The sequence below is a fragment of the Macrobrachium rosenbergii genome, chromosome 54 (assembly GCF_040412425.1).
Source record: "Macrobrachium rosenbergii isolate ZJJX-2024 chromosome 54, ASM4041242v1, whole genome shotgun sequence".
NCBI classification, from domain to species: domain Eukaryota; kingdom Metazoa; phylum Arthropoda; class Malacostraca; order Decapoda; family Palaemonidae; genus Macrobrachium; species Macrobrachium rosenbergii.
Genome location: NC_089794.1, coordinates 28765029 through 28775220, shown reverse-complemented (window position 1 = coordinate 28775220; position 10192 = coordinate 28765029). Strand labels below are relative to the sequence as shown.

Sequence of the window (10192 nt, the reverse complement as noted above, 5' to 3'; positions counted from 1 at the left end):
TTTAGCAATTCCTTTTATTGATAAAAATAACATCCATCACCATTTGCATAAAGGAACTAATTACAACTTAAATACAATATGTATACAGTATCACTCTGTGCATTTCTAAGACTATACAGTTGATGATTTAAACTTTTCATGTACAGTATAAAGGTTTCATTAATGAACATATGAACTGTTTCACCGTGAAGTCACACTCCGTAAAAGTGTCTACAATGCTTGTTGTAAAAATAAGGAAGAAAATATCTAGGAAGAACTTAAAATTTATAATTAAGGTGAAGAATGCTTTTGCTGCAAAGGCAAAAGAAAAAATAAAAAAAAAATACTAGAGATCATCATAATTACCATATGGATGTACAACAGCCAAATAATTACCATGTCAGAGAGAAAAGTACTAAAAACAAGAGTGGTCACACCTCTATACCTGATTTTCTCTCTAATTTTATCATTTGCTTTCTTAAATTGTAAAAGGTAAGAAATGTGTTTCACAAAAAAAGCAGATAGAAATGATGTCGTAAACACAGCTTTAGCTCAGGTTCCCGTAATGTTCCAATTAAAGTTACCCCTGTCACATCACATGAAGGCACTTTTTAATAGTGATACAAATTAATTAGCAACTTTCTGTACATTAGAGACTACATTGGGGATATGAGGTCATCTATTATTTCCAAAAAAGGCTGCTGAAAATCTGATCCAACATTATTAGGCCATCTTAAAGCAATACAATAGAGTATTCACTTTTGCAACATATAATACTATATCTGAACAGCTGTGCTCTTATGCTTTCCATGTGCAACACAAAAATTAGGGAATGTATTTTTTTGTACAATGAACATAAACTGCAATGAGAACACTGATTTTAGAACTAATAATGATAAATGGGTTTGCTCTGTCAATACAGAACACTCCTGGTCGAAAAATGTGCTTAAGTTGAACCTTGAGAACACTAGTAAACTAGCATACGCAATATGTTTAGTGATGTCTTTAAATGACAAGGAATCCTAGCGGTGGTCATGAAATTCTCTATTCATGCCACTCATCAACAAGTCTCTGTTGATATCAAAATTTGAAATTTGGCATTTTAGGTATAGTACATACTGTATATTAATACTGTACAGTAATAGCAGAATATACAGCTGGTAGGGCAGTTCAAAATCTAAGTACGTCTTTGCTTAGGCTATACATAGAAACAATTCTAAGCACCAGTTAATAAATTACATCAGCACCTTTGGTTACAGTTTTTATATGCTTGTTAACCTCCTCATAAATATTAATTACATAAGTAAAGGTGGTATTCAACTGTCGAGTATTCACTAGATCATTAATTTCTCAAAATAATTAACTTGCTTGTGACTAAGTTGTGGTCTAAGTGTCTTCATTAACTGACCAGTTCACAGTATACATGGGCTGTTTGTAAAGTTGTGTACAATAATACCAATGGATTTCATTCTTAGCAACCAGAAAACCTACCTGTTAAACCTGGCATGTTAAAAGATATAAAAAAATGAAGGAGGTAGTAATTTTCATGTTCTACCAGTTAATGGTAAGAAGAAAAGGTCAAGTTATTAACTTGAATCTGAATGAAACCTATACTTTAGGCAAGCATTTATCTCTGATAAATTTTTCGTTTTGCATAAGCAGTAGACTAACTTGTCAGTCAAGTTCTGTTGATTACAGTATATTCAATCACACACATGCATACAAAAAAGCATACATGCACTACCTATCTGACATAATTTACTAGTTAATCATGAGAAATAAGTTGTTGAATCATTGAGGAACTAATTTTTTGCATGAATTACCTCAGGGATGATCACAGAACTGTTTGGTAATTCTTGTCAGTGCAAATAATCCTTTAAACAACTATTTAGCAAATATAGACAGAATGTGAGGTGCGCATCTCGTATTTCACTAATGGCCTTCCCCATTTAAGTTATAAAACCATTGTAGTTCGGTACATTTCATTTTGTCAAAACTTGAGCTCATAATCAACAAATTCACAAACTCAATGCCTTGCTTGTCATATCTACAAAATACACACGAATAATTATAATTTTTTCTTTTTAACAGTTTAACCTGACCACTGAGGTAATACACATGAAAAAACTTAAATCTAAATACTTTATACCCTCCACATACAAAAATTACTTTCCACTCATAAGATGAAATGAAATTCCCTTAACAGGATCTCTCATCTTTCACTGTCATACTTTGCTCCTTGCAACAATGTTCATCCATTATACCTGGGTATTAAGGTTTTAGTAAGTGTGTTACGCTTTTTATGAACACATTTAAAGAATGACTTATTTTATCTATATGACCTCTGAGTTGCATGGTTTATTCTTGTAGGCAACTGCTCGCGCACAATTTCACAAAGAATAACAATGGGGTTTAAATGATAAGAGAATAAAATATTCTGGGGGATTGCCTCTACCTCTTTAAATTGTGCAACTTAAAATACATAATCTCCACACTCTGTTGTCTGCAATTCATCAAGTGTTATATTTATGGCAATTAATATACAGTATTTCCGAATACCGGACTGTGGAATGACTAGTGAAATAACACACAGCCGCACATGATGTTGGAACAGTGTGGTTATGTGCAAATTCATCCATAAAACCTGCCACAATTAAAAAAATGACAGTGAACAATAATCTGACTTTATAGTAAATGCAGTAACTAAATTTAGGAACAGGGTCTAAAATCTGAGACTAGTTTTCATGTGGCAGAAATCATTCTTAGTTTAACATATGATGACATTCAGCATACTAGTGAAAAGTCAGAATTAAACTTGTCAATAGTTTTGAGCATTTATGACTGTAACCTGCTGTAATGACTATGAAGTGTACTGTACATTATACTTAAGTACAAAATGATGTTAACGGGAAGACTTAATTTTTTGGCCTTGTTCATACGCTGGGTCGACTTGTTTTATGTAAGCTATATATTACAATAAGCACCTGAAAAACTACAAGGTATTTGTTTGCTATCTGATGAAAAAATAGGATACTAGTAACGTCTACATGACATCCTTTAAATCATAAACCTAAGTACTGCCTATAGCCTTGACATGAATCTGATAAGGTATTGTAGCATACTGATCATATCAGTTTAAAAACTACATAAAAACTGAGTAGAGTAAAAAGTTTATTATATTTACAAGGTTATTTATCATTACTCTATTAGAAGTTAATCAGTAAAGCTAAATGTCTGTAGTTAAGGCAACAAAGATTTAAGCAGCGAGTCGTGAATCACTGCCAGCAGTCAAACACAGTTTTACTATGTACATATTAAGTAATTGTGTAAAGACATGCTTGATAAAGAAGCAACTGTAAGTTACGATTCATTCTAGTGTGATGTGAGGTTTATTCCTTTAAAAATTTTTCTTTGCTCACAGATGATGCTGGAAGACAAAAATGGTCACACCACTACGTTTGTTCGTGAAACTCGAGTAACTACAGTAGATGACACCATGGTACAGTACATAGAATCTTTACTGTAAAGTACTGTCACTCAGCAGTAAAGTTGTAATGCTTAGCTAATCACTGTATATCTATACATTACCTAGAAACCAGTAAAACTTACTAAAACCACATGACTTTTATACAGGAAGAACAATTTTCTCTGTCTCACTAATTACAGAATAGGGGTAAATGATTTGGAGCAATACAAAGGTGCAAACTACTGTGTGATAGTGCTTTGCAATAGTAAGGTTCAAAGTTACAAAACTGCAACTTCAGAATCTAAAACTCAGTATTCCGAATTTTGTTATGAGATTCAAATGTATTATCACAGCAAAGCAGAAAAACTTAATGCCCAGAGTACTTTAATTTTTCATACCTTAGCTATACAGTATTCTATGTTTGAGGGATGAATTTGTTTCATTTTCTATTCTGCTTATACTACCAAAGATATGTTACACCAACTGACTTTCTCAAAATCTTAAAAGGTCATATTGACTGCATTTATATATACTATCAATAACACACATCCCTAACAGAATAACTGTCACTTGACACTGTTATTTAACAGTTTTGACTACAGCTTCCTGATAAAAAAAAATTTAGTGAATCTCTAATGATGGGTCTTTGTATTTTCTCATAAAAGGACTGACTGGGTAAAATATGTCAAATACTGTATTATATACAATACTTTCACCTTAAGAAGATGGACCTTTATTACTCTTATTTGTTCATAAAATGACTGATTATATATAATTAAACAGTATACCAAAGGCATTGCAGTACCAATCACTGTATTTTCACATATAAGTTTGGCTCCTTAGCCTTGTAGAATAATTCAGAATTTATTCTGTATAATATGAACTTGAAGCATATACAATATTCACAATTCTCACATTCAGAATGGAAACTGGGCCTCTTCTGGAACCTTAATTTTTTTTTATTTTATAACTTTGCGAGATTTGTAAAGTAAAATGTTCACGTCATCAAGATCACAACATTAGTTGCCTGAAGCTGACACACAAAAGAGTTATGTATGTCAACAGTAATACCTAGTGTGCTTATGCTTTTAGTCACCAAAATGTCAGGATTTGCCCAAGTTTTACAAATCCCAAACTTCAAATGTGCAATATCCTGTCTTCGTAAAATATAGTTTAAAAAAAAAAACTGCACAAGAGAAAAAAATCAGCATCAGAAGAGTATTTTAAGATTTCTAGCTGTACGACCCATAATGTCTAGCAATTAAAAATTTATCACATCGTTTTATCATTTTCATCTCTCAGATAAAATTCTTAAATTCACAGCCATAATCTGAACTGGAGGCAACTACAGGAAATTTATACTCTGCCTCTTTACATTTTCTTCAATTTTTTTTTTCAAAATGAAACTGCTTCAACACTTGAATTTTTCAAAATTAAAAACTATCATTACTATCTGAAGTTAGAATATCATTCAGGTTATATCAAATAATTACTTCGTATAATTTAATATTGTACTACACCACTAAACACAATGCTAAAGTTCATCATCACTGGTTAAATCATGGAACGGTATTTTTGTCATTAATTGATCCGAATCATCTTTAGACACAGGCGAGTAACTACTTCGGCCATTGGAAGTTGACTTTTTGCCGCTAATGGCACCCAAAGCATTATTAGCAGCAATATGGAGAGGTCTAGGAACAGATTTCCTGTATCCTCTGATAACCATCACTGCCAAAATCAAAACGAGGACCAGGAGGCCCATCAGCACAAAGAGAAGGTGATTATACCAAGACTGCTGACTGCGATAGGCAGTGAGAAGTGCATGAGGATGGCAGTAACTCTCACTCTGTAAAAGAAAAAAGAAGCCTTACTACCAATTTATGGATCCTGAGCAAAGTTTAGTACTTGCATCAGATCTTTTGTTTGCTGTCAAATGAACTGTTTACATTGCAATTGACAATGATTCCTCTTGAGCTTTCCTCAGTTTAGTTACCCTTGTAAGTTACTGTCATTCATTTCTAATAAACTTTGCTTTCATAATGACTTATTAATGGAATGGTACTATATTGGTTCCAGCAGGTTTTACCTCGCAATCTGACAGTTTTTCTCTTGTGATTTTTATGAACAATTTTCCATGCTTTACATTCAAGATATTTTCTTTCATAAAAGTAATTAGAATTATTCTCATACTTCTTGTACACTGCCATGGTAAACCTCAACCTTGGAGTTTTTCTTGAACAAGGAAAAAATTGGAGATCAATAAAAGTTGGAGAGCTAAGGAAGAACTGAATGGAATGGTTGAAAAGTTGAAGGCAAAATGCAATGCGGCTGGGGAAAAAAGGACACTGCAAAGAACCTTCAGAACAGTCTACAGAATACCATATAAGGTAACAAGGAATTAAGAAGCCACTAAAATTTAAGAGAAATCTCTACCAAAGTCTCTGTAATTGAAATAATTTAAACAAGCCTAATCCATTCTCTCTACTATAGATGAAAAATAATCTCTATGAGTTGTCCATTCATTTAAAGTGAGTTCCACATATTATATACTAAGATTTTGAATACTAGGTCTACTTACCTCTGATACTTTATTAAGCAAAGCATCTCCCCAACATTCTTTGCACTGATAATCTTGAGGACCAGTACAATGCAGGCAGGAATAATGACATGGGCGGCAGTTCTTGGTTCCAGATGCTCCAACTTCTGATGGATCCCAGACAAAGAATCGCTCTGGGCAGTTTGAAAGACACCCACCACTGTGCATTATTTTACCATCAGAACACTCTGAAAATACATTGTTCACTCAATATACTAATTTTAAGTAACTTGTGCTTTTATTTTAACATGATTAATTTTAAAATGTCAATAGTCATGCAACTTGAAAAAGACACAATTTCAGAAACAGTATAACACAAACTTTTCAAAGGTTACAGGATTCCATTTCCATTGAATTACAACTTACATCCTCACTAGAAAACTCAAATTCTCCTAACCATAAATAATTTCATTCTAATGCTATATCAGCTATTTCTCTTCCATCCCTAAAATCTTATGACACAAAAATGTAAAACAGCTATATAAAACTAAAACAACAAGGACTTAAGCAGTCATCTACACATGCATGTACAATCTAAGAACAGACTTCCATAATACAGTGCGTTGTAAAACTAACTTTCCAAAAAAATCATCATACAGTACACTTAAGAAAAACAAAGTGATGTAACTTACAGCATTGATTAGTTGGAGTAAAGTTGATGTATTAGAATAATATCTGCAATGGAAATTTTAGAAACCAAAGGCAACAGATGACCCCGAGAGGAAAGAGGCCCCAGTAAACAAAATGGAGGCAAGGGCAGCGGTGTGATGGTTGGTGTAGCAATCTGTATCTTAGGGATGCTAAGGGTAAATTCAGAATTCAGAGACAGGAACAGTGGAGAGACAGAGAGGGAAAACAAACGAAAGCTAAAATAAAAAAAAAAAGCAACAGGGAAACTAAATGAGTTTTAAATTCTAAACTTGCAAAACACATTAGTCAAGTATTCAAAGCAGGCTGTATTCAAGGTATGAGGTTGTTACTAATAAGTTAATAAATGTTAAAAAGTTAAACTAAGAGAACTGAGTAAGATTAATATGGCTTTTGAGGCATTCATATGATTTCTTATTTTGCAGCAGCAACAACAACTCACCTGTCCAGGGAGCAGGCGAGTGTGTTGCTAGCGAGGCCCAAACACCAACAACACGTAACAACACCGACAGCCATCACCACCATCACACACAGCCGCTGCGTCCACGCTGACACCCCAACAACCCTGTCACCTCCATGACTGCTACTACCTCCATTATCACCACTCAACACACTTTGCTACTTTTCACTTAAGATAACTAAATTTTAACAAATGAAAATACTCCAACAAAAATGAAAGTGGTGGTACAAAAAGGTAGAAGAAATTTGGAAAATGACAATGAAGAGTCCAGACTGAAGAGGGAGAGACTGTGCAGAAAACAGACATAAATGGTATACCACAGAATCAGACAAAGATTAAAAGGACAAAGTAGAAGTTATATGAGGAAAAACTGTTTCAAGGAAGAGTGATAATCCATGCCAAGATAAAAGTAGGTTCATTGCAGCATTTTGCATATCTACAGAGTTGTAGGAAAGAAAACAAATATGAATACAGTTGTGAACAAAAAAAAAAAAAAAGATTTACATTACATGACCTGAATGAGAAAAATTATATAGATTAAATGAAATTCTCAAAAGATGTTAATAAAGTTATTACGCAAACGAGTAGTAAAGAATACTGCTGCAGCAAACTTGAGGCAGAAGGCACCTGAAGGTGGCGTGTGAATAAATATCAAAAGCTTGTGCCACTAAGCTTAGTTAATACAGCATAAGGTCTGGGTAGTAGTACTGATACAGCACTACTACTGATACAGTAAGCACATAAGTGCAAGTATCCTGTGCTATCAAATCTGTATAATTTACACCCTATCATACCTCAAAACTGCGAACTCTAAATATATAAAGAAATTAACGTGCGATGTCACAGCAAAAATAGTTAAACAAATGAGATAACTTCCACTTTAATCGCACATCATAATAACACTATCTACAGACACTTGCTATTTTTCAGGGGAAACATCATTAAACAGAACATGATACTTCATTTAAGATTAATCAATGTTTTTTAGGAATTATCTGAAAAACTAGAGCACCAAAAACTCACCCACCGGCCTTACTAAACAGTATGTACTATAATTGAAACTTAACGTACTGTATACCAAATATGGAAAATGTCTACTCATGTTTAACGTCTATTCAGGGACCAATTTATTTTTGTGAAAATCCATGGTACTCTAATCTCAGTCATTTATCAAAGATAAAAGGTATTTGGAATACTTAAAAATGCTAAAGGCACATTAGTACTTATTTTGTTGTATCATGCACTTGCAAACATTTCACTGAATACTGTACTTCATATATGTAATGCTACAATACTAGTTTTACAACTCAGACATTCCCTCAGTGTGTCAAAAGCATCTGAAAGTTGCACCAATATTTCTATTCACAAACTTGGTCAAGATGAGAGAATATTTTGTAAAAGTACTGAATCATTTAAATTTTTGCTGAGACACTAGCGAGGTATTGCCTGTAAAAATTTCTGCATATTACATATGAAGTAAAACTCAAACCTCCTAAGTCGATTGTGCTGCCTTACTTAAGAATCAACTGAACCGCAAGAAGTTGCAGTTGAAAGGTACTGCACAGACAATATAAACTCCCTGAATTCCACACTCAATCCACAGATAAAAATCTTCAGTCACTGACTACACTTTAACACAGAATTTACTTCAACACTCCAGAGAATGCGAGTAAAAGATTAAAGATTAATACCCAGTACACTATATAAAAATATTAAACATGGCCCATTCTATATGACATGAAAACAATACACAAATTCCCTAAAATTGGGTAGATGCTCGATGCAATTAACTTTCCCAGACAAAAAGGTAAAGAAGAGATATGCACCACATACACAGGAGTAGCTAATCTTCTGTGGGAATTAAATATAAACAATTATCTAAAATCAACCTCACGACAGGTGCTAATGCACAGGGTCAAGTTGATTAAGGGACTGATAATGACTGGCCGGACAAAAGACCTTGTAAGTGAAATAATACACTGTACTGTTCTTTAACAGGACTCTGTTGCAAACAACAGGTTCAGCTTTTTCCTGACATGGTTCAATGTATTTTTTCTATAACAGACTCATGCAAGCATTTTTGACAGTTTGTTTAACAAACATCTCTCCAACAATGTTATCAAGTACCTGTATATTGTATTCATCTCAAAAATACATATTGTATTACCAATGAGCAGTGTAACTATCCTTTTATGCTGTAAATCAAACTACTTTGTATCACCCTGAACTGAAAATGCAACACAACCAAAGCAATGTGCTGATTTGAATGCAAGACTAATTTGGGGCGTGATCAACAAAGTTTAGGTGCCAAATCTTAACCTACAGTATAATAAATATGAAGCAAGCAAGCAAATAAGCATAATATAGCAACAAAAACTACAAGTAACAAGCAGACTTCAAGACAAAAAACATTGCATTGTAGGTAGAACTCACGAGTGTATGTATCTCTTGCAGCCTTGGAAGAATTACTTGAATCTACAACAAAACAATACTTTGAAACATAGCAAGAATGCTCAAATAAAAAAACTTATATAAAATTTTTCATGCTATAGAGTACAATGCAATATCATTTTACTTTAAGTAAGCAAACAAAATATTAAAAACAAAAAAATAAAGGTTACAAAACTAATCTCCAGTAAGTATTGAGAAAGTAAAACCATTATGTATTAGCAAATAATCCCATACCTGCATTACATGGGGTTGGTCAAGCTAAGCAAGTGCTCAATGTAGTCAACAGATTAGTCTAATATTCCATTGCATTTTCCTTTAATAATCCATTAGTTTTGAGATAATTTTTCAGGTTATGACAGAAAGCAATTCAATACAGGCTGATCACTTTGAGGTATTTTTCTCAACAAGCCATGCCACATAACTGAGACAAAAAAGGTGTCTCGGGGCTATCTTTGTCCAGCACCAGAGAACAGCAACAATCAACATGCTTGCTGAGGTTCCACATAATGGCTTGTCACAGCCTGGTCTAACCCTTACTTATTCATCTTTTAATTTCTTTGGCAAAGTTTCAGGAAATTGCCTCCAGTTG

At 33.5% G+C, this 10192-nt stretch overlaps 1 protein-coding gene across 1 annotated transcript in view; it reads right to left on the bottom strand.

The window, feature by feature from the left end:
* LOC136834914 (furin-like protease 1) overlaps positions 1-10192 on the bottom strand; it is a 522781-nt gene continuing 512589 nt past the window's right edge. Inside the window, exons 15-16 of the mRNA XM_067097748.1 lie at positions 6027-6232; positions 1-5294 (exon numbers count right to left, since the gene is read on the bottom strand). Of these exons, the coding sequence (XP_066953849.1) occupies positions 4980-5294; positions 6027-6232 (521 nt within the window). The 3' untranslated portion in view covers positions 1-4979. The remainder of the gene's footprint in view (positions 5295-6026; positions 6233-10192) is intronic.